The sequence below is a fragment of the Silene latifolia genome, chromosome 1 (genome assembly GCF_048544455.1).
Source record: "Silene latifolia isolate original U9 population chromosome 1, ASM4854445v1, whole genome shotgun sequence".
Lineage (NCBI taxonomy): Eukaryota > Viridiplantae > Streptophyta > Magnoliopsida > Caryophyllales > Caryophyllaceae > Silene > Silene latifolia.
In genome coordinates this window covers 6,852,657-6,880,366 of record NC_133526.1, presented here as the reverse complement: position 1 = coordinate 6,880,366, position 27,710 = coordinate 6,852,657, and the positions used below count along the sequence as shown (strand labels likewise).

The window sequence follows — 27,710 nt, the reverse complement described above, 5'->3', positions numbered from 1 at the left end:
AGGTACTATCTTTATACGACAACCTGTTAGCATGTACAATCTCGGAGAATTTTTATGACAAGTGTAAATACCGACAATCTTCCACTTATACGTAAGCGAAGTATTCATTTGCGCATTTACCTAATTGATTTAGAGTGTAAAAATTGCAAATGAAATGAAATGAGAGAACGTCGAGAATTGAGGTTTAAGGACTTTTATGAGATTCACTAATAATAAGCGGGCAGGCTGTGGCGCACGGCACAATTTTGTTTAGTCAAGCCTCGTCATTTATTTTAGCGGGCCTATTTTTTTTTTGTCGTCTCGTTTAATTTTTTATTTTTTTCTCGTTCTCGCATTATTTTAGCGGGCCGAACGGGCTGGGCCAAACGGGTCGGCCCGCACTTGATCAGCTCTACAATTAACGCATCGACTCTAACGCCCAAATAACTCCCTCACCCCTTTCTCTCGCATAAGAACTATCGCCCCCCAAATCAACACCCTCAATTAATCACAAATCCACAGTTCACAATTCACAATTCACAAATCCCACCAATTAATCATTTTCTTCTTACAAATCCACCCTCAAACTGCTAAAAACATTAGATTTCACCAACAATGGCATCGATATCGCTATCGCTAGCGTTATCGCAACCGAAATCGTTAGCATCAGATCAGCTGGGGAGGAGTGAAATGACAGGAATGCCCTTGATCGAGCTAGGAAGGCGTCGATTACTCCGCCCAGTACGACGTCGTATGGGGGGAAATGCTGTGGTGACGGCGAAACTTAGGAAGGTGAAGAAACATGAGTATCCATGGCCGGAGGAACCAGACTTGAATGTCAAAGGAGGAATTTTGTCGCATTTATCGCATTTTAAACCGCTTAAGGAGAAGCCGAAACCGGTTACTTTGGACTTTGAGAAGCCTCTTATGGATCTTCAGATGAAGATTGTTGATGTGAGTTTATTCACCGATCTTCTCCTTTCACAAACTGATTAATTAATATTATTTCCGTCTCAATCATTTGTTTACCTTTTATATATCAGCAAATCTTGCCTGTGACGGTCACAAGCTTGTTACTTCTCAACACCCCCTTTCCTTCTTAACATTATTTAAATTGGTGAGAACAAGAGTTAGCTCAAGTGGTAAGAGCTCTGTTACCCCAATCATGAAGTTGGGGGTTCGAAGGAGTATTTTAATTGAAGGTAAATAAATGATTGGGACGGAGGGAGTATATTCAAGGCACTTGCATTTGTTGTTAAAGTAAAATATAAGGTGTTTTTATTTGTATGTGTTTGAGGAGACGGTTGAACAGAAGATCGAAAATAGAAGGTCTTTAGCATTAGACATTTGCTTATTGATGTTAAGAGGGTTTCAATTGTAGATTGAATATTTTAAGGGGACGTAAAAGTAATGCGATAGTGTGACATTGAAAAAAGAGTGACAATTTTAAATTAGAGGGTGACAGGGTCATGATAGTCCCCTTGCTTCATCAGTGGCGGAACTAGGGGCGAGTAGCCGAGTAGGGACGGTTGACTCTTGAGCTATGTAAAGATTTAAGTTTTAGTTAAATTTCCGTTTGTTTTTTAAATTAAAAATTCTTGCCTCCTAGCTAAAAAGATTGATAATGTTGAATTAGATGTTTGTGATTTTCATTGTTTAGGGGTGACGGTCCCTGATAGTCCCCTTGTTCCATCAGTGGCGGAACTAGGGGCTAGTGTTGTGCCTCTCGAGCAATTTAAAGATTAGAGTTTTAGTTAAAGTTTCCGTTTTTTCTCTTCAAGTTTAACTTAATAAATTGACAGTTTGCCCCCTTGAAAATTCTTGTCCCCTCACCAAATAAAAAGTAGTTCCACCATTGTTTTTGCAGGGTTAAGGTGGACATTTAGGGTCCGTTTGGATACAATTTTAGGAGGGAAGGGAAGGGGAGGGGGAGTGAGGGGAGGTGAAGGGAGGGGAGAGAAGGGGAGGGCAAATGGGATGTGGATGTTTGGATAACAAAAATTATGAAGGGAAATGGAAGGGGAGGAAGGAGGGAGATGAAGAATGGATGGAGGATTGAAGGATGCTAGTGATATAATTAGAGTTCAAATAATGTTTTCTTTCCAAATCTTGCCACCATTGGAAAGATTATAGTTTGTTCTATAGGAGAGAAAATAAGTCCTCTCATTTCTCTCCCCCTTCATTTCCTTTCTCCCATATTTTTTATCCAAACAAAGTAAATTAAATCCCTCCCTTTCCCTCCCCTCCCCTTCTCTCCAATTCCTTCAATCCAAACGGACCCTTAGTGGATTTTGATGATTTAATGTAATATTTTTGACTGAGAAAAAATATTGAAAATTTTGAGTTAGGTGTTTGTGATTTTCATTGTGTAGGGGATGACTTTCCCTGATAGTCCCCTTGCTCCATCAGTTGCAGAACAAGGGGTTAGAAGGGACAATTGCCCCAACAGCAATGCAAAAATTAGAATTTTAGTTGATAATTTGCTACTCTGAAAATTCTTGCTCCCTAACTACAATTTCTGATTCCAACATTGCTTTTGCACGGTTAAGGTGGACATTTGGTAGTGTTTGAAAATTACTTGCTAATGTGTAATTTTTTTTGTTTAATTGTTGATGTAATTAATTATTTTGTTTGTAGGTAAGAAAAATGGCAAACGAAACCGGTTTGGACTTCACCGAACAAATTAGGTCATTGGAGAGTAAATACCACCAGGTGAATTAGTCTCTTGCGATTTTTTTTGTGGCGTTTCCCTTTTTATTTGATTGCAATTCAGTTTATGTGTTAGTTTGTGTGATCTGTGAATAAGGATTAGTAGCTTTGGTAAGGTCCTGCGATATTTGCTTTGATGCCAACCGAAATGGAGTAACAGTAGTAGTATCGGTTGTAAGAGTCGTAGTGTAAGTACATCATACTGCCCTGCTGAAACTTAATCATGCTGCCATTGTCAAATAGAAACAGAAGTCTTACATTTGGATATCCAGGAGAAGGGAATATAATAATGTCAGAAATTTATTTGGGAGTTTCAAACACTCGAGGTCAGTCGGTTACTGCCCTCTTGGGGGAAGGGGCTCGCACGTGGCAGAGATCGTACTCGTTCCTTCTATTCCTGAAATGTAGAAATTCGGCTTAGCTGCTTTCCAGCTTCATCTTTCATAAAGATCCAGAGTGGGGGAAAAGGACCTAGAGTATATTATTGACTATGTTAGTCATCCTCAAATTTTCTCCTTGAGGCTGATCTTAGCCTGTAAAAAGTTACAAATCGTAACAGTTTAGTTCTAACTATGTGAAATGCTATAAGCTATCTAAGAACAACCACCTACCTTTTGTTTGGGTACAATTTGAGGAGGACGGAGGGTTAAGCTAGGGAGAAGCGAGGAATATCGTCTCTCAAAAATCTTTCCTATGTCGGAATGATTTTAAGATTTTTAACTCGGCTTATAGGAAGAAAAATGGATCCCTTCATTTTTCCTCTAACGGAACCTACTATCCCTACTATCTAAACAAAGGGAAATTACATCCTTCTTTTTTCCCTCCTCTCCCGCTCTTTTTAAATTTTTTCCAATATTTGCAGTGTTTAACTTAAATGGTGGAATATAGCCTATATTGTATGAACAATCATCGTTCTAACAAAATGGGTGTTAGCTTGCTCCTGACACTTCATTTCTGGAGAAGGTAAAGCCATGGCGAGTAGAACAAAGCAGAAATACCTACCGTGTAAAGAAGCATTTTACTTGTAACCTTTCACTTGTGTTATAAATACCTCCGTATCCCCGTTTTTCTTTTGCTGCGCGTTTGATGTAAAACCTGTTAGCTCCTGTACTTAACAAGTTGACTTTGAAGCTTAATAGAATTTGTTAAACCGGACATAACTGAGTTGGGTACATAGAGTAATAGATTGATCTTTTGTCCAGTTTAGAGTTCTTTGAAGAATCTTTTATATTGTTTCCATACTAATTGCATAATATTTTTTTGTATAGGCTTTGAAGGAGCTGTACCTACATCTAACTCCTATACAACGTGTGAATATTGCAAGACATCCCAATCGGCCGACTTTTCTTGACCATGTCTTCAATATGACTGAAAAGGTTTGACTATAAATTTTTCTATTTAGTTTGGCTAATCTCCAATAATAGTATAGCTACTTGAGTTACGTAGATGATATACTGAGAATCCAATGTTGCATCTATCTCAGTTTGTGGAATTGCATGGAGATCGAGCTGGTTATGACGATCCTGCTATAGTTGCTGGCCTTGGGACCATAGAAGGTAGGAGCTACATGTTTATTGGTCATCAAAAGGGAAGAAACACAAAGGAGAATATCGAACGCAATTTTGGGATGCCTACTCCTCACGGGTGCGTACTTTGCTACGCTGAAATTCAAATGAGTTATCAATATTACCTGACTGGGAAAGATGCCTAGCAATATTTAGCTTGTGACTTGCTTAATTTAATAGACATTTAGCCACATCAATGAATTAACGTGATATTATGATTGTTTTGGCCAAAATAAAATTGACAACTATGAATATCACATGGTCAATCAACCTTTTGAATCTGGGCCAGAGTCTCCATTGATTGAAGTGGACTGTATAACTGGACAAAAGGATCAACTATCCTGTCTAAGGCCTTGCTCTTTTGGACTGAAATTTTCTGAACTGAAATGGACTAAACTGAATTGAATTGTACTGAAGAACAATCAGGAACAAAGAGGACCTGAGCTGAACTGATATGTCCAAGAGAACAAGGCCTAAACTTGAACATCAAGAAATTGTCAAGTTCAAATATGAGCACTTTTTTTGTTGTCACAGATATCGGAAGGCGCTACGCATGATGTATTATGCAGATCATCATGGATTTCCCATTGTGACCTTTATTGATACTCCAGGTGCATATGCAGATTTGAAATCAGAGGAGCTAGGCCAAGTATGTATTACATTTATCCGCAGATTCCTCACCCCTTTCCTTTGTGATGACATTGTTTTTTTTTTTTTTTTTTTTTTTTGGCATCTAAAAAAAGACATTGTTGTTATTTGACTTGTTTGTCTGCTGTAACTGAATTCAGGGAGAAGCCATTGCTTTCAATTTAAGAACCATGTTTGGGTTGAAGGTACCAGTTGTCTCCATTGTCATTGGTGAAGGTGGCTCTGGTGGGGCTCTAGCCATTGGATGTGCTAATAAGTTGCTTATGCTTGAAAATGCTGTCTTCTATGTAGCCAGGTTAGTTTCACGGGCTATGTTCATGGTACTATACTAATGCTTCAGTCGTCACTCGCCACCATTCATCTTACTTTTATATGCATGTGGCGTGTGCGTTAGCAATGGGTCATATGTCCTTGCACAAGACTTGCTATTTGCCTTTGTTGTTTGGCTGTATTTTCTCATCTTATGTGTTGAACTGTATACTAAAGTATTTTCTAAATCTAATTCAGCCCAGAGGCCTGTGCAGCTATCTTATGGAAGACTGCTAAAGCTGCTCCCAAGGTCCGAAAATTTTCTTCTTGTTCATTTGAATGGAATAGGAGTTGCTTGATTACTTACGACTTCTGCTGTTGTACATGCAGGCAGCAGAGAAGTTAAGGATAACTGCACCTGAATTGTGCAAGCTGCAGATTGCAGATGGCATCATTCCTGTAATTTCCCCCGCAACTTCTCCCTTTCTCCTTATGTTTCTTTTTGTTTGATGATTGCAGTAACCTTGTCATACAAATGCTGTATGGAAAAATTTGATTCTATGCTAGCCATTCATCAGCATTTCTAGAACTAGAACAACACGAGATTTCAGGATCCTCCTCTCTATCGCATCCACAGGCTCCTCATTGTTTAGATATTAGGTCAACAGAAGATAGTAAGTCTCTTCAATAGACATAACAGGGAAATGCAGGGGGAAAGAGAAAGATCATTAGTAGGCAAGTGATTGCATACATCAAAAGTAAACCACATCAACTTAAAACTTCTTTTCCCTGAAATATGAACTGTCAAGAATTGCTCTCGTATCCTAACTTCTTATTTCTATGATATCAGTTTACTATGCTTGATTCGCTGCCTGAACGACTTGTCACCCTTTAATAATTCATTAGATATCCGGCATTTTTTTTATTCCTATAAAATTCACTTCTTTACAGGAGCCACTTGGTGGTGCACATGCCGATCCATCATGGACATCACAGCAACTCAGAAAGGCTATCATTGAGAACATGGATGTAAGTTCTAGACAGATACCAAACCGTAGTTGGCACAAATCCTTTTTATTCCTCAAGGAGCTGAGAAGCTTCTATCTATTGTTTGCAGGAGCTTGTGAAAATGGACACCCAAACACTACTACATCATCGCACCCAGAAATTCCGTAAGCTTGGTGGGTTTCAAGAAGGAATTCCAATTGATCCGAGTCGAAAAAGGAGGATGAAGTTAAAAGACGATCTCCTTGTTGGGACAACATCAGCCCAGGAACTGGCGACTGAGGTCGAAAAGCTGAAAGAGGAAATCCTCAAGTCCAAGGATCTGTCAGCAGAAACTCCACGTTTGGGTCTTAATGAGATGATAGCGAAGCTGAAGGCTGAAGTTGACCATGAGTACTCTATAGCTGCTGAAGCCTTAGGATTGAAGGACAGGCTTCTCCTTCTGAGAGAAGAACTTGCAAAAGCAACGAATTCCCAAGATGAACTCCTTCATCCTGTACTTCAGGATAAGGTTGAGAGGTTTAGGAACGAGTTCACTCAACAGTTGACATCCGCCCCTAATCATGCAAGCCTCAGTAACAAGCTTGATATGCTAAAAGAATTATCAAAAGCCAAGAAAATGGCAGAAACGAAAAGCAAGTCAACCTTATTGAAGCAAGAGGTAAACAAGAAATTCAAAGAGGCGATTGATCAACGCTCTGATTTGAAGGAGAAGCTTGACATTATTAAGTCTGAAATTAAGAATTCTGGAGTCACAAATCTAGATGACTTGGACAAGGAATTGAAAACAAGGATTGCGGAGGTAAAGAAAGAGGTACAATCAGAATTTGAAGCTGTTGTAAAGTCCATGGATTTGGACTTGAAAATCGTAAAATCAAAAGCTCTTGATGGTGGGGAGAGTTTACCCTCAAATTTGAAAGAGATAGTAGGGGAATTCGACGAAAAATTGCAGGAAAAAATTCAAGATGTTGTTAACTCAACAGATCTAAAGAATAAAATTAATTTGCTAAAGTTAGAGGCAGAAAAGGCTGGGATTGATGCTACTGACGTTGAACTGCGAAACAAAATCCAAGCATTGGTACAGGAAATAAAGGGGAGCCTTGCAGAGTCTCTTAGTAAGTCTGAGTTGGTGGAGGAGCATGAGAAACTGAAAGCCGAAATTGAAAAGGTAATCGAAGCCAATGGCAATAGACCTCATATAAATGATTCAAGAGTAGAGATCAATGTTGGAGCTGTGTAGTTCGATCCTTTGTTCTCCGTCTTGTCCATTTGTTCTTTTTATTCATCGCTCTGCACCCTCTGCCACTCCTCATCCCTGTGTTTTAGATTTATTTTGTACTGTACTGTAAGATCTATTCAAGAATGTTACGCCTTTTATTTGAGTCTAGGGCCTTTAGCTTGTGGTATATGTTAAAGAGGTATAATTTTTTTTTTTTTTTTTGGATGCGATAGAGACACAATCGGGAACGCTACACCTTGTATCTGAAAATAAGAGATTGCATTGTTTTGTATGTGTTAAAAGATACAATATGTGCCTTGTTTCGGGGAACACCTACAGGCTACAGTTATACAGACGAGTTATTATAATTTTAAGTAACTGCATCAAGAATTTAGTGTAATATCATTTCAACGAGTAATTCTTGTTAGTAATATAGAAGTGATCAACAATTAAACCAGGTTGAGAAGCAGTGTATGGTTTGTCCAGTAATTGCTCGATTATAGTCGTGTACTCGTGTATGTTGAAAGACGGTTCAAAGAGTAGATTATACGGAGTTGATTGTCAACAGCGTAATAACTTGTGATTGTACTTTCTAATTATGTTTTCCTCTAAGAATAAGCGTCATGGTAATGTACGTATCACTATGTCGTTAGTCATCTATAAAATCTTATTAAAAGACTAATCTAAAAAATGTGCAGTTAATAGATCCTACAACCAGTTGTACCCGGTTGTATGATCTAGAACCCGAGCTATATAATAAAGTTTTCGAGTTTTGTTTTAAAGAATTCGAGCTATACCCTAAAATTTCTGAGCTACTCACTTAAACATAAAAAAAAAAATAACTTTAAGAAAGCTCAAAAAAATTACACATAAGCTCGATAAGATATAACTTGGTTGTATGATGCTATTATACCACTTGAGGTATAATGTTATTTGTGAAAAATGTGACATGGCAAGTTTAATTGTAATTTGGCAACTTTTAATGTGACATGACAAAAAAAAGTGACATCAATTACCAATTTAAGAAAATTAAAAAATGTAAGTTAAAAAAATTAAGGTATAAACACAAAAAAGAAAGAAAAAAATATGGTAAACTATTGATCTCCTCTCATAATTTTTGTTATTTATTTACTTTATTTATTTAACCATTATTTCCTTTATTTAATGAAATGACCTTTTAACTTTCCTTTCATCATTACTATATATACTCAATAGTTACCATTTTTTTATTTTATTTTCATTCATAAAATTTGAGAGAATTAGTAATAGAATTTTTCATATATAAATATAACTATTATATTTATCCTAATTTTCAATTTAAATCAAAAAATAGCACCTAAAGTAAACATAGAAAAGTAAATTAATTGTTTCGTTTTTTATTGTTCTTATGTTTTGTATTAATTTGTTATTATTTTGTGTGTTTGTATTAATATTGCATGGGAATGAATTTCCAACTTTATTCAAAATTAAGGTATAAATTAAACACAAAAAAGAAAGAAAAAAATATTGTAAACTATTGATCTCCTCTCATAAATTTTGTTATTTATTACCTTATTTATTTAACCATTATTTCCTTTATTTAATAAAATGACCTTTTAACTTTCCTTTCATCATTACTATATATACTCAGTAGTTATGTACCATATTTTTTATTTTCCTTTCATTCATAAAATTTGAGAGAATTAATAATAGAATTTTCCATATATATAACTATTATATTCACCTTTATTTTCAATTTTATTCAAAAAAATAGCACCTAAAGTATACATAAAAAAGTAAATTAATTGTTTCGTTTTTATTATTTTTATGTATTGTATTAATTTGTTATTATTTTTGGTGTTTGTATTAATATTGCAGGAGAATGAATTTCCGGCTTTATTCAAAAAATTGGTAGATAAGGTATAACTAAAGAACTAAATTAATTATTTCGCTTTTTGTTTTAATTATATTTTAAATTAATAAGAATATTATTAGTTATTTTTTGTGTTTATATTAATATTGCAGGAGAATGAATTTTCAACTTTATTCAAAAAATTGGTATGGTAGGCAAAGTATACATAGAGAACTAAATTTTTTTTTCACTTTATATTTTTGTTATATTTTGAATTAATTAGAATTTTGTTAGTTTTTTTTGTGTGTGTTTGTATTAATATTATAGGAGGATGATATACTCACGTATCAATAACAATCCACGAGATTGGAAATAATGGCTATGGATCTTCTTTATAGATTTTTACTTTGTTTCAATGACTTTCACTTTTGTCGGTTTTTCTTTTTTTCTATAATGGTGTATTTGAAATATCGAATGGTAGCAAAAATCTTTAATAAGTTGTTGACATGTTGTTATATTATTGTTCTTCACTCTTTCCTACACTTTAGTCTCCTTTGTAACACTTATGTTCTATTTTTATTTTGTCAAACAGGTTACAAATCAAACTGCTAGCCAAACTGTTAAAGTACGATGCACATATGTCAATTTGATCTTATCATAGTGTTATAATATGCATAATAAATGTTATGCATAATTAGTAATTAGTTAGAAACCGATTCTTAATCTCCAATTCATTGTTCCAATTCCAATGCTTTCAGGCCTGTAAATCATTTCTTTTGTTTTCCATCAAATATACTATTCTCTAACTCGCGATATTTTCTGGATAAATAATTTTTTTTGAATGATTTGTTTATATTTTATTTTCTCATGAATTAGGAAAGGCTAATATTTCGTATGAAGTATAATAGTATTGTTTTGATTATAATTCATGTCACATGAATTCGCATGTCATATTAAAAATATGCAACATCAAATTTAAATATGCCACGTCACATTAAATTTTAATCTAGGTGGTTTTTTGGATCCTACGTGACTTTGTCTATGTGGCGTTTATTTGTCATTTTAGGGTAGTCTTTTAATTATATTTTATAGATTAAACAAATGATTTAGAGAGAGGGACTACTCCGTATAAGTTATTCACAAATTAAACACTTAAACACAATCAATTATTAACGATCCCGTAATTTGCACGGGCTCCAAAACTAGTTCAAGACTAAAAAAGAAAAGTGATCTCAATTGTTTGATATACTTGTTTGCTTCTACTACTCTACGTGCCCACTCTTCCCTCTTCCTTCTGTTATTTTTGTTAAAGCGATTCAAATATTTGGTACATGGACAAGGGACCTTGACGTCTTTATCTTTGTTAAATGCGAAAGACAAAAAATTGGAAATCCCACTCATTCTGATAGCATAGCAAAACTTATACTCCATCCAAGTTTTTTTTTTTATCTTCCCCCTTTCAATAAAATACTCATCACATATTTTAGAGAAAGGGGAAGATAAAAAAAACTTGGAGGGAGTATATCATTTCATAATTTTCTCAAGTAAAACTAGCAATTAAAAAAGTTGACCGAAATTATAATAATCCCTTTAGATTAAAAAAAAAGAAAAAATTCACCAATTAGCTGCTGATCCGCCAAACGAAAAATTCTAAGGTACAACGGGTGTACAAAATTATCGTAAACCCTAACCAATGATAAACCTTTTTTCATATTTCACTTATATTTTGCTTTATTATTTAGAGTGTGGATAATTTTAAAACTCTTATTGGACAGGGTGTATAATGACGTGGTATACCCGCAGACCCAATTCTTAAATTCAAAGCAAAGTTAGTCAAAATAGTGTAAAATAAAATAATCATCCTCACACCTGGATACAATCTACACATTTTAGGTCACCCAACAATTCCTAAATTCAAAGCAAAGTTCTTAATTCAAAGCAAAGTTAATCAAAATAGTGAATGGATTTAGAGAAGAAAGTAAAGTGCTATCCCCAAATTGGCGAGATTTCAGCAACAAAGAAAAATTGAGATACAAAGATATTACATACATCTCAAAGCTTTAATCCACACATCCACTCACCTGGATACATCAGTGTCCAAGCATGAGAAAATCCTCATTTTGACCTCCCTACTGTAATATTTGACAGCAGCTTGGGGTCTGAGAATACTGCCCTCAACTCGTGTTAAATCCAAATGTGATAGTACACAGCCAGCCATAAACACATCCCTAAATCTCACAAAAAACAAATATTAGAACATTTATTAAATGATATGATTGATAATGTAGGCTTAAAGATCAAGATTCATACCTATAGTTAAGAAGTTAGGCTTAGCTGACACCATTATTTTAGGTTTTAGGTTTTTAAGCTTAAAAGGGGAAATGAAGTAATTTTTAGATTTTGAAGCTTAAAAGGGGAAATGAAGTAGTTTTTAGGTTTTTTTTAGGAGGGCCTAAACATAAAGTGTGAATGTTATTTGAAATGAAAATAAATGATAAAAAATGAGCGCCAAAGGAATTGTGCGCGGAATTGACCAAAAATGCTGAAGGCGGCACTAATAGCAAATGTCCGATTAAATGCCACGAGAAGTACGACTAAGCTGACCTTTTCTACTTTTGTCGCTAGATAAATGCGGTCCAACAATTAATTTGCACACATGTGGAACCTGCATAAAATAAAAATTGTCTCTAAAGAAGTTGAGATCGAATTTAAGTCACAGACACTGAGCTACATGAGAAAAAAAAAAGGGAAAAAACTTTCAATTTTACCCAAACCATCCTAGCCCTTGTTAATGCTTCACGTGAATTTTCCGTAACATTAAACAATAATTAAAACACAATAAATATTAATATTTGTCTTTTATTTGTTAAGAAAATTAAACAAAAAATTAAACTTTAAATTAACGTCAATATATCTAATATTAAACACAAATTATAATCTCCGCCATAATTTTTCAAAATAATGCTAATCGTTGACTACTTTGAATTATTGTTCACAAATAAAAATATAAAAATTTCTATAAGAAAATGAAGACAATAATAATAATAACAATAATCGTGACAAAATATTAATAAACGTAACAATATTCGCGGCAAAATATTAATAATCCATGGCAAATCAATCAATCAATCAATCAATACTATATATTAATTCCAGAAACCAAGGGACTTCAATGTAATTAAAGAAATTTATACAAATTAATTATACTATATAGTTTTACTTTAAATAATCACATAGTCTTTCAGTTTAATTAAACTGAAAGACAAAGCAGAGAATTAGCAACAAATTAGAGTATTCAATATTTGAAATGGATCTTAAAATAGCAACAAATTATTTAATATTTCCGTCTCAACATTAACAATTACTTCAGAATCCCAACAATTACTCTACTACACGAACAATAAAACCTAAGATAGTTATGTTCTGCCGCCAACATCACAATAGTTACCGTCAGCACTCCTAGTACTGCCTGTCGACCACACCGTCAGCACCGTCAGCACCGGCCACACCGGCAGCACCGGCAGCCCCACCGGCCTCACCGCAATCACCGGAATCACCGGCCTGACCGGGCACGCCGGGGACGTCGGGCACGCCATCCTCGCCGTCCTCGCCGTCCACGCCGCTATGACGACCGCCACGTCCGCCCTGACCGCCACGTCCGCCGGGACCACCACGCCCGCCCCGACCAACAAGACTACCACCCCCACCACGCCCAGGAGCACTAAGAGCGTCACGTCTACCTCTACCTCGACCACCACCGCCGCCGCCCCAATAACCAACATCTTACATCTTGAACGTTTAATTTCATTTTTTTTGGAGGGGTCATGGTTAAGAAGAGGAAGTGAGATAAAAAAAAGAAAGAAGAAGAGAAGGAAGTGTGTAAACAGGGTAATAATGTGTGTATATTTATAGAAAGTAGTTATGGGCCGCGGCCCATTAAAGTATTCTGCGTGTAGGACGAAAATAGACTCATTAGATTATATTAATGCAAATATTAATCGGGCATTTTTAGCTATTGATGCGGTCCGAATAGATTAATATTTGCATTTTTGGCTACTAATAAATTTTCGGTCCATATTAAACCGAAGATACCCAATAAGATATTTAGAACCGATAAGTCATCGGATGAGTTGGTAATTAGTGTAGCTCCCGTGCAAATGCACGACATTTTAGATACAGATATTACAGAATTTGACAATTAATTAAACTAATTTAGTTTACCTCCATTTTGAAAAGGGTAGAAAATTTGCATATGTAATTCCAAGACGATATTTTATTAGCCTTATTTATGTAAAAGATAAAAATGATTAATGTTATGAAAATAAATTAAGAGATAAATATTGTTTAGTAAATATTGATAGTGAACAATAATTAATTAGGAAATCAATAGAACTAGGTTTAAACCCGTGCAATTTGCACGGGTTTGCCTTTTCAATTTATTATCATCAAAATATTTATTTATTACTTCTTCATCCCGATCCTTTGTTTACCTATTCTATTTATAGGGCCTCATCCAATTGTTTACCTTTTTATATCGGAAAGATTTTTAAAGGATAATTTGATCATCTACATAACTCCTTCTTTCAGATTTTTACATTGATTTGTATCAATTGGATTTTTCCATGTCTTTTTCTTTTGTCTAAAAAACTTGTGAGGTAAGTTTAGTTGATTTTGTTTGGTGTGAAAAGTTTACGTATTGGAACTCTAACTCGAAAATCTAATCCGAACCCGTTGCTAAAATTTGTATAGATTTTGTAATGAGTTGAACTGAGTTGTTAAATTTATTGTACTTTTATTTAAAGAGAGAAAAATGTGAGACAAAGCGAGGCTTTTTAAGGCATGGATAAAGTTGAAGAAATGGGAAAAAAATGTCCATAACGCTAATATATTAACTTGTTGTACTTAATATTTTGTTAGTTTGTTGACTTATTACATGCATACATTCAGCAAATCGGGTTGGAAAATATGCTTAACAATTCTTTACGTTCTATTTTCTCACCGAGTCACCGTTAACTTATTTTTTATAATAGACAAATTATTTGTAATAACAATTATAACAAATCTACTCTAGTATAAATGACAAACTACTACGGAGTAATGAATAAAAGATAATTTCTTTATAGATAACGAAATCTATTCTACTATAATTAACTCAAATTAACACCCACCCCCCCCCCCCCCCAATAATTAAACAAATAGAGAATCATAAATCAACTATTGTTGCACTCAACTCAACCTATATCTCTCTCGCCTGCATGACTACATCTTTAACCCATTCATTTTCTATCCCTCTGACAGTCTCACACCTTTATCTCGCCTCTTCATATCCATTTTTTCCCTCGCTCATCTCCATAAAGCTACAAATTCATAATCTAAAATCCTAAGGCTTATCAACCAACTCAACTCACCTCGCCTTCTAATCCGATTTACCAAAACTCAAATTCATAACCATCTTCCCCATTATGATTTTTATTTTAGTTGGTGAAATTGAGCAATCTAATATAGAAAAAGAGATCTATGTAACTATGTAGGTATGTCTCAAAGAGTTAAAAGTTAATTTTTGTTCAATAATAATAATTTTTGATTTCATTTCACAAATATTTTTTAGTACAAATATTTTTGCACAAATAAGAATATACATCCACATGTATATGACCATGGTACATCCAATATAAATCTAATTGAGCTTATATGCAATCTTTTCGAGCTGTTTAAAATTTTTGAGTTACATTTTAATTTTTTAGGGGTCAAAATTAAAATCTAATTGAACTTATATGTATTATTTTTGAGTTTCATTATAATATATTGAGTTTAAATTTTTTATAAATGCGCTCAGATTATTTCCAATAAAGCTCGTAAAATATACATAGAAGCTCAAATTCTTTATTATAAAGCTCCAAATCTATACAACCAGATGTATACAACTTGTTGTATAGTCTACTAATTTATGCTATTGGTATATAAGTTTTATACCAGATATTAGTAATCTACAACTTTTTTAGGTAATTGATCTTCGATAAATCAAATTGTCTATAATAATCAATAGTATATTACTCCGTATTTGCTTAGTGTTAAGTACAAAATTTATTTATTGTTAATAAAATGTCCGTACTTAATAAGGAGTAGCATTTTTATGATCAACATTTTTTTTTAGTTTCTTCGATGTTGTTGACAAAAAATTTGCTGAATTTTAACAAAATATTTTTAATGGATATTGTTGATATAGTGTATATAAAAGCTAACAATGCAAAGCGTTCAAAGTAATGCATACAAAATTAATTTGTTTTCTTCAAGTGGTCCCTACCACTACTTGCCAAAAAAATGAAATTATGCTAATGAATAATGATGACGTGGGTTAAGGAGGAGGCTTTAAATGTTTTAGTATTAATGAAGATAAGATATTACGTAGGCGGGAAATTTAAATATGAGGATTTCGAGATCTATTAATTTTTTAGTATATAGGAGATTTTGATCCACAATTCCTTATTTCATAAAAAATCAATGAATTTTTTATCATAAAAATTGTGGAGGAAAATCTTTTGCATATCAAATTTGTGCAGATTCTAAGGATTTCAATTTTATGAATATATCCAATTAAAAGATTATATCCATTTATAGTTCAAGATATACCTATAGAATCTGTTCCGGGTGTAATTCCAGAGCAGATATTTGTTACCACTCGTGGCTCGCAGAATGATGTCCTTGCTTGAATCCTCCTTGCGGTCTCCTGAAACGATGAACAAACTGAGGGCTCGGCTTTGGCCGAGCGTACTCACTCCGACGCTCAAGTCAGTAAACTTAGAGAGAAGTTGTTGTAACTTGGCCAAGAGTATATTGTAGAGAGATAAGGAAGATATTACCAGATGAATAGTGGTTATTAGGTCAATTTGTGGATCCTTTCCTCAATGAAGGTTGAGGAGTATTTATAGGCTTTTACCTTTTGTCACGTAGTGGCCAAGTGGCCAAGTGGCTAGCAGGTGGAAAGACCGTTCTACCCTCGGCCGATGGACCTATGGCGGTGGCGAGGGGTCTTGGATATGAGTACGCGAATCGTGTCCTGGCTAGTTGTCTGGCCGAGACCCAGGTGACCGGCCGATGGATTGCATCGGCTAGACTGTCTAAGTTGTTGACTTTGCTGTGGATATCTTTGACCTTGCTCAATATGTTGACTAGGTCAGCGGTGCAGAATATGCCCCATCAATTTGCCCCCTGCGTAGTCTATGCCGTGGTATGGGCTCCGATGTATGTTGAGCGTATATTCTGCGTAAGTATTTTTGCAAAATTTTTCTGCATCGGCTCCTTCTGATGCATCGGCGTGGTTCTTTTTAGGCCGTGCCATGTCCCCCCTCCACATGGATGCGTAAAGGGCATCCGATGTGGAAAAGAATGTGACGCTGGCCGAGACCAGGGCTGAGAGTGCCGGTTGTTTTTGATTGCCCCCGGCCGGTGCTTCCTAGCTTGGTTGATCAGGTGGCCGGCGGAGAGCAGATACCTAGGAATTTGTAGAGGAAGGTGAATAGGCGAAGAGATGTGAATGGGCGTGTTGAAGACGCTTGGTCACTATTGCATTGATTGACATTCAACTGTTGCAACGATTGACATTCCGTGGTTGCATGTCTGACACGTGTCTGTTCGTTGATTGGTTGACGCTTCATGGGCTGTGCCCTGATTGGTCCTTCTTCATGGGCTTTTCTCTATAAATAGGGCAGTTCTTCCGTGATTTTGGCCACCAAATTTATTTTCTCAAATTTTCTTCAAAATCTTCATCTTTCTAAACTTTCAAGGGCTTCCTTTTCTTCCAATCTTCAGAGTTTTTGATCCGGCGAGCGTTTTTCTTCGAGGTAAACAAATAAATTCTTTTTATCTTGCTAGTAATTTGTTGTGAACATGTCTTCTGTTGATGCCGGGACTAGTACTTCTGCGCCGGGGGGTTCCCCGTCGCGTCTTGACGAGGAGGGGATACTGGAAGCCATCCCGCTAAGGCTTGGGGGCCCTAGGTCTCCTTCTCCCGTAGTTGTTCTGCCCCTCCTGGAGGAGTTGGAGGATGAGGATGATGCTGATGATGTTGATGATGATGATGATGATGATGATGATGATGAGGGGGCTCCCGTTGATGGTGGGAGGATGATAATTCCGGATCATGGTGAGGCCTGCACGACTGGCCTCGACCGTGTCTGGACAAATAAATTCGCAAGCAGCTCCGGAGAGACTCTTTTCGGAGACCACTTCTCCCTCGGTGAGGGGTATAAAATTGTTATCCCCGGGGAGGGTCAGGCGGTATGCTTCCCTCCTCCGGGTCATATCGGCGTGCATATCAGGCACCTGGAGTATGGGCTCCGGTTTCCTTTGAATGAACACGTCATGGCTATCGTCAAAGCTATGAACGTTGCCGTGGCCCAACTGCATCCGTTGGCCCTGAGGACGATAGTCAGCTTTGTGTGGATCTGTCTCTTTAGGGGGGAGATCCCAACGGTTAACTTATTCCGCCGCCTACATAGTCTTCGGCCGTCAAAATCCGGCAAAGTGGGGTGGTATAGCGTACAGACGGAGCCAGGCTATGTCTCCGTGAACAAACTTACTTCTTGCAAAGACTGGCAAGGGCGATGGGTGTACGTCCAAGTGCCGGAGGACTACCCATTGCCTCGGTCTTTCCAGAGCCCCGTTTACTTACGGTGTGAGACCCGGGAAGAGTATGAGAAACACATCTCCCGGGGTAGCAAGGTTAAGATGGACGCTTCGTTTGTCCCCTTTACTGTGGATGAGAAGCGGGCAATGCGGCTGTTTGATGCTGAGGAGGGATGGCTGCCCCCAACTCAGATTATTCTCCAGGATGAGCTGCTATGCCGCGTCGGCCTCATACCGGCCCTCAACTGGGGTGAGTGGGGTCGGTGTGAGGCCCACCTTTGCTTGTTAGGTTCCTTTTTCAGAGCCTTGTTTTACTTCCTTTATGTAACTCTTGTTTGATTTCTTGCAGATCGGTTTGGGCGGGATCTGTCTGAGAAGGACTTGAAGAGGCTAGGGCTTGATAAGGACGGGAAGGTTGTCCAGCGGCGTCCTACGGCTGAGTTGCGTGATCGCAGGCTAGCCCCCAACGAAATCATGGAAAAGCAGACGAGGGGGTTGGATCAGGAGACGGCCCATGCACGGGTTCTCGGAGGCGTGCCGAAGAGATCAAAGAAGGTAGCGTCCAAGTCGGCGGCGGTATCAATGCCAACTCCCTCTTCGACCCGGGTGGCCCAAAAGGATCATGTGGAGGTGATCAACATTACTGAGGAGGAGGTGACCGTTGCTAAGGTCCCTTCTCCGAAGAAGAGGAAAGACCCACCGTCTGCTTCCACCGTTGCCGGGGAGAAGCCTGCCTCCACCAGCCCTCCAACCAAGAGGGCCCAAACTGGTACGGATCTAACTTGTGGTTCGGATTTAGCCGGCTCGTTGGGCATTCCTGATGACAGACTTTCTGATGTGTCAATGCATGGTGACATGGACGCTCTGTGTAAATTTTTTGTAGATCCACCATCGGCAGCCGGCGTTCTGACTGAACGGCAATCAGGGAAGCAGCCTGAGGGGGCTATTGAGAAGGCGGGTGATAGGAATATCACCGTTGACTCCTCAGCTCAAAAAATTTCTCCCACCGAGCTCGTGGCGGAGGGTGAGAGAATATATAAGAAGTTGGGGAAGTGGATCCGTCTAGCCGGCTCCCACGTCACGGAGCAGGAAAGGACCATGGCCCAATCTGGGCCATTGATCGCAAAACTTAAACTTGATCTCTCTGCTGCGAGGGGGGAAGCCGAGAAGGCTAAGCGGGATCTCCTTGCTGCCGAGAAGCGTGTGGAGGAAGCGGAGAAGCTGCTGGGGGCCGAGAGGGCCAAAGTTGAGGAGGCTGATGGCGCCACGGCCAAGATGATGGATGAGCTGGAGAGGTATAAGGGTGCCTACGACGCCGTGGTTGCCAAGAGGGACGAGTGGAAGGATCTGTTCCAGAAGCAGGCGGAGGCGCTCAGGGACGCACAGGCTATCCTTGCTCAAAAGGAGAAGGATATTGACATGCTTCAAGATGATCTCCTCCCTAAAATGTGCGTTCAATTCCGGGACCAGGCCGAGGAGGCGGCCAAGGAGGCAATCAGAAAGCTCGTCCCCGACGGCACTTTCCCGTGGGATAAATATGACCAGCTCCTGGATGAGATGGCTGAAGCTGCGGAAGCAGCGGCTGCTGAGAAGGCGGAGGCGGCGAAGGCGGCTCAGATAGCGTTGGCCAAGGCGGCCTATGATGCAGAGGAGGCCGGAAAGGAGACTGAGAGGCTAAAGGCGGCCGGGAATGACGAGCCTTCTCCAAAGCCGGCCACCAAAGATGATGCTGCTGCTTCCGATGGAGGGCAGCAACAGGCATAGGGAGACGGGCGGTCGTCACCAGACTCACCCGGCATCTCGGATAGCTTTAGCTGTTCGGGGGCCAACTATTGAGCCTTTCCTCCCTGCCATCTTTTGGCGCTTCAACTGATATGCTCGTAACCTTTTGCTTTTCTTTTCTTTCTGTAAAAACTCTCTTGGTAGGTTGTGTTTAGGCTTACCCCTATGGGGACGGCCGTCGTTTGTATTCTTCTTTCGATCATTTTTAACAAAGTTTGTCCTATTGGCCTTTGGCCTGGCCGAGGTTTTGATCACAATTCTTTGTCTTGTCTTTTTATTAATTGAGTGCCTTCGTTTTTACCTTTGGTATGGCCGAGGCAGTTTGAATGCATGTCTTTAACTGTAACGTCTTTGACGTGTCGACCGATGCGTCCCCGTCGCCCTTGGCCAATTGCCGAGGTGACTGGGGTTATGACTCGACATCGATTCTTCTAGCGTACCGGTCATTGTGTCCCCGTCGCCCTTGGCCAATTGCCGAGGTGACTGGGGTTATGGCTCGACAGCGATTCTTCTAGCGTACCGGTCATTGTGTCCCCGTCGCTCTCGGCCAATCGCCGAGGTAACTGGGGTTATGGCTCGATAGCAATTCTTCTAGCGTACCGGTCATTGTGTCCCCGTCGCTCTCGGCCAATTGCCGAGGTAATCGGGGTTATGGCTCGATAGCAATTCTTCTAGCGTACCGGTCATTGTGTCCCCGTCGCTCTCGGCCAATTGCCGAGGTAACTGGGGTTATGGCTCGATAGCAATTCTTCTAGCGTACCGGTCATTGTGTCCCCGTCGCTCTCGGCCAATTGCCGAGGTAACTGGGGTTATGGCTCGATAGCAATTCTTCTAGCGTACCGGTCATTGTGTCCCCGTCGCTCTCGGCCAATTGCCGAGGTAACTGGGGTTATGGCTCGATAGCAATTCTTCTAGCGTACCGGTCATTGTGTCCCCGTCGCTCTCGGCCAATTGCCGAGGTAGTAGCGGGGTTATGGCTCGATAGCAATTCTTCTAGCGTACGGTCATTGTGTCCCCGTCGCTCTCGGCCAATTGCCGAGGTAATCGGGGTTATGGCTCGATAGCAATTCTTCTAGCGTCCCGGTCATTGTGTCCCCGTCGCTCTCGGCCAATTGCCGAGGTAATCGGGGTTATGGCTCGATAGCAATTCTTCTAGCGTATCGGTCATTGTGTCCCCGTCGCTCTCGGCCAATTGCCGAGGTAACTGGGGTTATGGCTCGATAGCAATTCTTCTCTTTGGGTGGCAATTATGGAGGGGACAAGCACTTGGATGAAAAACTTGGTTGTTTCTTCATTTAAGATCACGCGTTGGGGTGTCCACATTGGGTTTGGACACTTCCGCCGCTATACAAAGTATTTTCTTAAGTTGTCGGTGTTCCAATGGCTCATCAAAGGCACACCCTCCATGTCTGTCAGCCGGTATGTACCCGGCCTCATTTCTTCAACCACCTTGTAGGGACCCTCCCAGTTGGCCGTTAGTTTACCATGAATATTTCCTTTGTTGGTGGCGGCCGACTTTCTTAGGACTAGATCTCCTACTTTTAAGTCCCTCTTGTGGACTCTTGATTTGTAGGCTCTTCTCATCCGGTTTTGGTATCTTTGCCAAGTTGAGGCGTCTTTGTATCTCGGCTTTCTTCGACTAGATCCGGGAGGTTTTAAGGCCTTCCTCATTTTCGAATAGGGTTAAAGGTAGCCGTTCTGAATGTTGGCACCGTCGCTTCAATTGGTAGGACTGCTTCGGATCCGTAGACTAAGTGGAAGGGAGTGTACCCCGTTGCTTCTTTCTCGGTGGTCCGTAGTGTTGAGAAATGTGTCCTCAACAATAGTGCGATCACATGATTTAATATCATAATTAAATCTCAAATTAAGAATACGTGAGGGATGATTCTTTATACGATCAATGATCGACCGTCATTAATCGGTAATGATTGGCTAACTAGAGTTTGACATTCTTTGTCGTGCGACGGTGGTGGTCGATTGATCCCTTTAGGTCACACCTATAGGATGAGGCCCAAATAGATATTTAATTAATTGTATGTGATACGAATTAATTAATTCCTTAATTATGGGAGTACAATTTTGCGTCTTATTTTAATGTGATTAAATAAAGATTAAATTTGGTAATTAAGTGTTATATTACTAAATTAGTTGAGGTATTAATATAAGTTTTGAGGTAGAGGTAATTAGTTAATTAAAGTTACAAGAAGTTGTAATTCTAACTAACTAGTAATAAAGGGACCCATTATATGTTGATATAATGGTAGTATACTACTCAAAAAGTGGAGTGTATATTATATTATTAATTGTAATATTTAAGTGTTAAATGATTACATTAATAATTAAATATGTAAGATTGTTAAACATAAGACTTATAAGCATTTGTGGGACAAATGACAAAAGGCAAAAGTGGTCCATAAAAGACCAATATTTCGGCCAAATATGAGATGAGCAAAGATGCTCTTTTGTCTTATGTTGTTGTTAGTTAATGTGTGAAAGAGACACTACATACTAGCATTGCATACTACATCTTACACCTAAATCCTACAATCTACCAAAAGCAAAAACAAAGTGAATAAAACAAAGGGAAAAAGATTCCCTTGTAGCTTAAAAAGGCCACCGGTTTTTTGCACCAAGAATGGGCATTTTTGGTTGCTTATTTTTCACTTGCTTGTTTTGCTAGTTTAAGTTGTTTCTCTCTAAAATTCCTCACATGCAAAAATTCATTCAAACTCTCAACAAATACTAATATACCAAATCTATTACTAGAAGTAGTAATATAAGAATATTAGTATTATTAAGGTAATATTTCTACTACATATCTAGTTAATATTAGTAGGAATTTTGGGATTAATCTTGGGTGCAATTTATTGGAGTGGCTTCTAAACTTGGAGTCTTAGGAGGATCATCCATCATTATAAGCTCAAGAACAAGTGAAGGAAGGTGACCTTACTTGTGCCCATAATTTGAACCATACAACAATGTAAGGAACATTGTTTTTCTTATAAATCTTTCATTTTGTTATGCATGCACTAGATCTAAAGAACAAATAATTAACAAGTTAATTAGTTCACTATTAGAGGAGTCTAATAATAGGTATATGAACCTAACAAGTGGTATCAGAGCATAAGGATGTTGCATGCATAATCGGTTATTGTTTTTCCGAGTTAAAAGGTTAACATATAAAACTTAAAAATTTGTGATTTATTAGTATAAGCCACGAAATCACCATGCATGTTATATATTCTGGTCCTAAAATGTTTTTAGGTCATTTTTATGATTCATGGAAATTTATTGCTCATTTTAAGGATTTTTGGTCATTTTATTACATTTTTATGACTAAAATGGGAATTAAAATGCTAAAAATAGTTAAATTTCGTTTCTGACCTTGAAAAATTTATATGACCTCACATGCATATTTTACAAGTTGTGTGTAAAAGGACGAGTTAATTTGATTAATTTTGCATGATTTATGATTTTTATGAGATAAAAATGGATTAAAAGAGGTAAAATGGTTAAAAATAGTAAAATTTCGAATTAAGCCATGATCTTTTAATATGATGTTACATGCAAGATTTACAGAGAGTATGTAAATTTCTAGATTTAAATATCTTCTTTAGCATGATTTATGAATTTTTGAGTAAAAATGGCATAAATAGTGACTATTTTAGCAAAAATTAGCTAAAACGTATTGCATGGCTTGAGAAAATTATTTTAAGTTGCATTAATATCCCACTAATCATATCTAAAGTTGTAAAAATTATTGGTTTAATTTTCGTATGCTTTATGCATTTTATGAGATAAAAACGATAAAAATGCAACTATATTTTCTCAAAATTAATTCGAAAATTTTAACCATGTTTTTTGACATTATGAGGGTCATGGAATTTTTCCAGAATGTTCAAAAATTTAAAATTCAAATTTTGAAACTTTTATGATTTAATTTGGATTTATTTCATATAAATTATGATTTTAAGGTCAAAAATGAGCATAAAATTAAATCAAGTTGAATTATTGTCAAAAATTTAGTGTTGACTGATTTTTGAGTCCTAAAATGTGTTAGGATAATTAACTTGAGCTTAGATGTGATTTAAGTGTTAATTAGTGATTTTAAAAGGTTATTATCACGCATTTCCATGAAACCGGGTTAAATGTACGACATAAGTTAAATAGGGCGATTTGGCACATGATTTTGCATGATAGGTACATATTATAATGCTGCATATTTCAATTGTTGAATGTCTTTTACTTATATAATTTTGAATTATGTAATTTTATCTTAGTATGGCCTTAGTTTTAATTAATATTACCCGTAATGAAAGGGTATATTGATTCGGTTGTAATTTAATGTGATCTCGTATCACTTTTTTTTTTTTTTCATTAGTTTTTCATTTTACAAATGTATAATAGGAATAGCTTTGTATTTTTATTATTATTTGTAATTATGGAGCATCTTCAAAGACGGTGCCATTCGGAAAGGTGATCCGACAAAGACGGTGTCTTGGGAGGCGTGCCATTTGAAGAATCAAGGGACCAAAGGAGTTGGTTTTCGAATATGTAATAGATTATTTGATTTTCTGTTTTTAGGAAGGCCATACTAGGAATTTTATTTATTGCTTTGCATTTCTTTTAATATGTTGCATGCATAGCCAAATCGCCATAACAACACATGCATATCATATCGAGTTATCGACCGTGTCAATTATAATTATCGTAGTTCACCGCTTTAGTTCACTTAAAACGTGATAGATAATAAATTGACAAGACCTCTCACATATCAAAAATTGAGATAAAACCTTACCAAATAGTAGAAACTCATGAAGTACCAATTTCGCAAGGGAGTTAATCCGGCTTCACCGTAATACAAAGCTTGTTACGTTGGCGAAGTGGGGTAGTAAAATGTTATTACATCGAAATTTGGATTGAGCTCAACGGAAGTATTGTTGACCGTAGTCGCATGTGTTCCGGGCTAAAGATGAGAATTAGAGTAATTTTTATCGACCGAGAGTTCTAAAAGTAGAATCGATTAAAAGGTTAATCTACCGAGTTATATTAATGAGGGATGAATCGGCTCACCGTGCCCAAGTTAATATGAATTTGGATCTCGGAATCATTTATGTAGTTGGGTGGAGGTCACTATATAAATGCAATACTTGTAGTTAAATTAACGAGTATTATTAAAACGATAGATGATTATTAAATTCCTTCATTTCCTATTTTGTAGTCAAAATTTGTTTTAATCGACTGCAATGGCAACTCCAAACGCGTCCGCTTCCACTAGTTCCACCCCGCTTTCCAATGTGTCATGGCTCCGATCCTTCATGGATCGATGTAAGTTAGAAAAGAATGGGTCCAATTTCGCCGATTGGGATGCACAACTTCAATTGGCCGCGCAAGGTGACGACAAGCTTCGTTACCTTACCGAGGCATCTCCCACCGAACCACCTAATACTAGGTCCGCCGCTAGGCAATCCTATGAGGATTACCAAAAGGAGTCGGCCGCAATGAAAAATGTATTGATCTTTGCTATGGAGGCCGAACTCCAACGAAGTGCTATAAAGATTAGCACCGCTCATGAGATCTACATGAAGCTTGTGAACATGTTTTCACGAGCTCCTAGGGTCATTCAATATGAGGCGGCTTCCGCATTCTTTGATCTTAACATCAAAGAGGGCCAAAAGGTGAGCCCACATGTGCTCAAGTTGATGGAGCATGTTGAGACCTTGAAAGCGCATAAGGTGAAAATTCCCGATGAACTCGTGATTGATCGAATTCTTCATTCCCTAAGCAAAATCAAAGCATATGTTCAATTCCGGGTGAATTTTAATATGCAAGATAAGAAGGTTTCCCTTGATGAGTTGCACAAAATGCTTGTGCAAGCCGAAAGGGACATAGGGCTAAGTGTTAGCACCACCAAAGATGTGCTCCATGTTAATCAAAAGAGCAAAAGAACCTTCAAGAAAAGTGGGAAAAAGGGAAAGAAGCGATCTCCCAACAGGAACTCAGCTAAGACTTATGAAGCAAGCACCTCCAAGCCCAAGTACAGTGCCCCCTCTGGGGACAAGTGCCACTATTGTTGTGGAGTTGGACATTGGAAGAGAAACTGTTCCAAATATCTTGGCGACATCAAAGCTGGAAAGGTTACTCCAGTAGGTATATATGACTATCCCTATCTTTTATGTTTCAATCTCAATTAGTATGTGATACAAGTTGTGATGATTACCCTTTTTATTGTAAATAGGGCCCCCTCCTAGCAAGGACAAAGGCAAGGAGAAGCAAGTCTAGAGGATCACGAGGGAAGCTAGAGTAGCCGACCATGGTGATGGATCAATAGAAGCTTGGCTTTTTAATTTGCTTTGTCTCTTGTTAGGTTCATATACCTATTATTAGACTCTTCTAATAGTGAACTAATTAACTTGTTAATTATATGTTCTTTAGATCTAGTGCATGCATAACAAAATGAAAGATTTATAAGAAAAACAACGTTCCTTACATTGTTATATGGTTCGAAATATATGGGCACAAGTAAGGTCACCTTCCTTCACTTGTTCTTGAGCTTATAATGATGGATGATCCTCCTAAGACTCCAAGTATAGAAGCCACTCCAATAAATTGCACCCAAGATGAATCCCAAAAATCTCTACTAATATTAACTAGATATGTAGTAGAAATAATACCTTAATAATACTAATATTCTTGCATTACTACCTCTAGTAATATATGATGAGTGTATTAGTATTTATAGAGAGTTTTGTACAATTGCATGTGAGGAAAACTTAGAGAGAAAAACAACACAAGCACCAACAAGAAAAATGAGCAAAAATGCTCTCTTATTAAGGCCAAAACCGGTGGCCCTCTTCCCATGTAGGGAATCTTGTGCTTTTGTTTTTAGTCTATTGTTTAGTTATAGGTAGAGTGTAGGATGTAGGCTTGTAAGATGTAGTATGTAAAGCCTAGTGTGATATGTCATAATCACATAATAAACAACATCAACATAAGACAAAAGAGCATCTTTGCTCATCTTATAGTGGCCGAAATATTGGTCCTTTTATGGACCATTTTTGCCTTTTGTCATTTGTCCCACAAATGCTTATAAGTCTTATGTTTAACAATCTTACATATTTAAATATTAATGTAATCATTTAACACTTAAATATTACAATTAATAATATAATATATACTCCACTTTTTGAGTAGTATACTACCATTATATCAACATATAATGAGTCCCATAATTGCTAGTTAGTTAAAATTACAACTTCTTGTAACTTTAAATAACTAATTACCTCTATCTCAAAACTTATATTAATACCTCAACTAATTTAGTAAATTAACACTTAATAACTAAATTTAATCTTATTTAATCACATTAAAATAAGACGCAAAATTTGCACTCCCATAATTAAGGAATTAATTAATCTGTATCGCATACAATTAATTAATATCTATTTGGGCTTCATCCTATAGGTGTGACCTAAAGGGATCAACTGACCACCACCGTCACACGACAGTAATGTCAAACTGTAGTCAGCCAATCATTACCGATTAATGACGGTCAGTCGACTATATAAAGAATCATCCCTCACGTATTCTTAGTATGAGATTTAATTATGATATTAAATCATGTGATCGCACTATTGTTGAGGACACATTTCCCAACAATCTCCCACTTGTCCTCGACAAGTGTGTGTCACCAATTCTCTTGTCCTATTACAATCTCCCACTCAATGCAAGGTGTTTTGCAGGTCGTACTTACATTTGATCATATCTTGAGTGGTTTTCTCGATCCGGAGATTAAGCGTCGACCGGGAATTATCTATCATAGATACCTTCCGAGCGTGGCCACGCATTTCAAGTTAACTACTCCTCGAGTGGCCTTGAGATTTCAAACAACCCAGACAAGGGGTGGACAATTCCTATCGCCCTATTCCCTTCGTTCACCACACTCCATCATAACCCAAAATATACCGGTTTGACTTCGTTTAAGAAATCGTAGAGTATAAATCAAAGCCAATCAGAAATTGTGCCAACTTGGGCGAATAGGTCTCTAGTCAAAAGAATTGACTCATAAGAATACTATAGTAGCTCTTGCCACGACCGG

The 27,710-nt window shown here is 37.6% G+C and overlaps 1 protein-coding gene across 1 annotated transcript; it reads left to right on the top strand.

The window, feature by feature from the left end:
* Positions 1-402: 402 nt before the first annotated feature.
* Positions 403-7,676, top strand: LOC141595491 (acetyl-coenzyme A carboxylase carboxyl transferase subunit alpha, chloroplastic). The gene is made up of 10 exons (XM_074415462.1): positions 403-933; positions 2,617-2,691; positions 3,957-4,064; positions 4,172-4,332; positions 4,788-4,902; positions 5,042-5,196; positions 5,409-5,460; positions 5,541-5,609; positions 6,102-6,179; positions 6,268-7,676. Exons 1-10 carry the CDS (start codon positions 595-597, stop codon positions 7,393-7,395), a joined length of 2,280 nt encoding a protein of 759 aa, XP_074271563.1. The 5' UTR covers positions 403-594; the 3' UTR covers positions 7,396-7,676.
* The last annotated feature ends 20,034 nt before the right edge of the window (positions 7,677-27,710 follow it).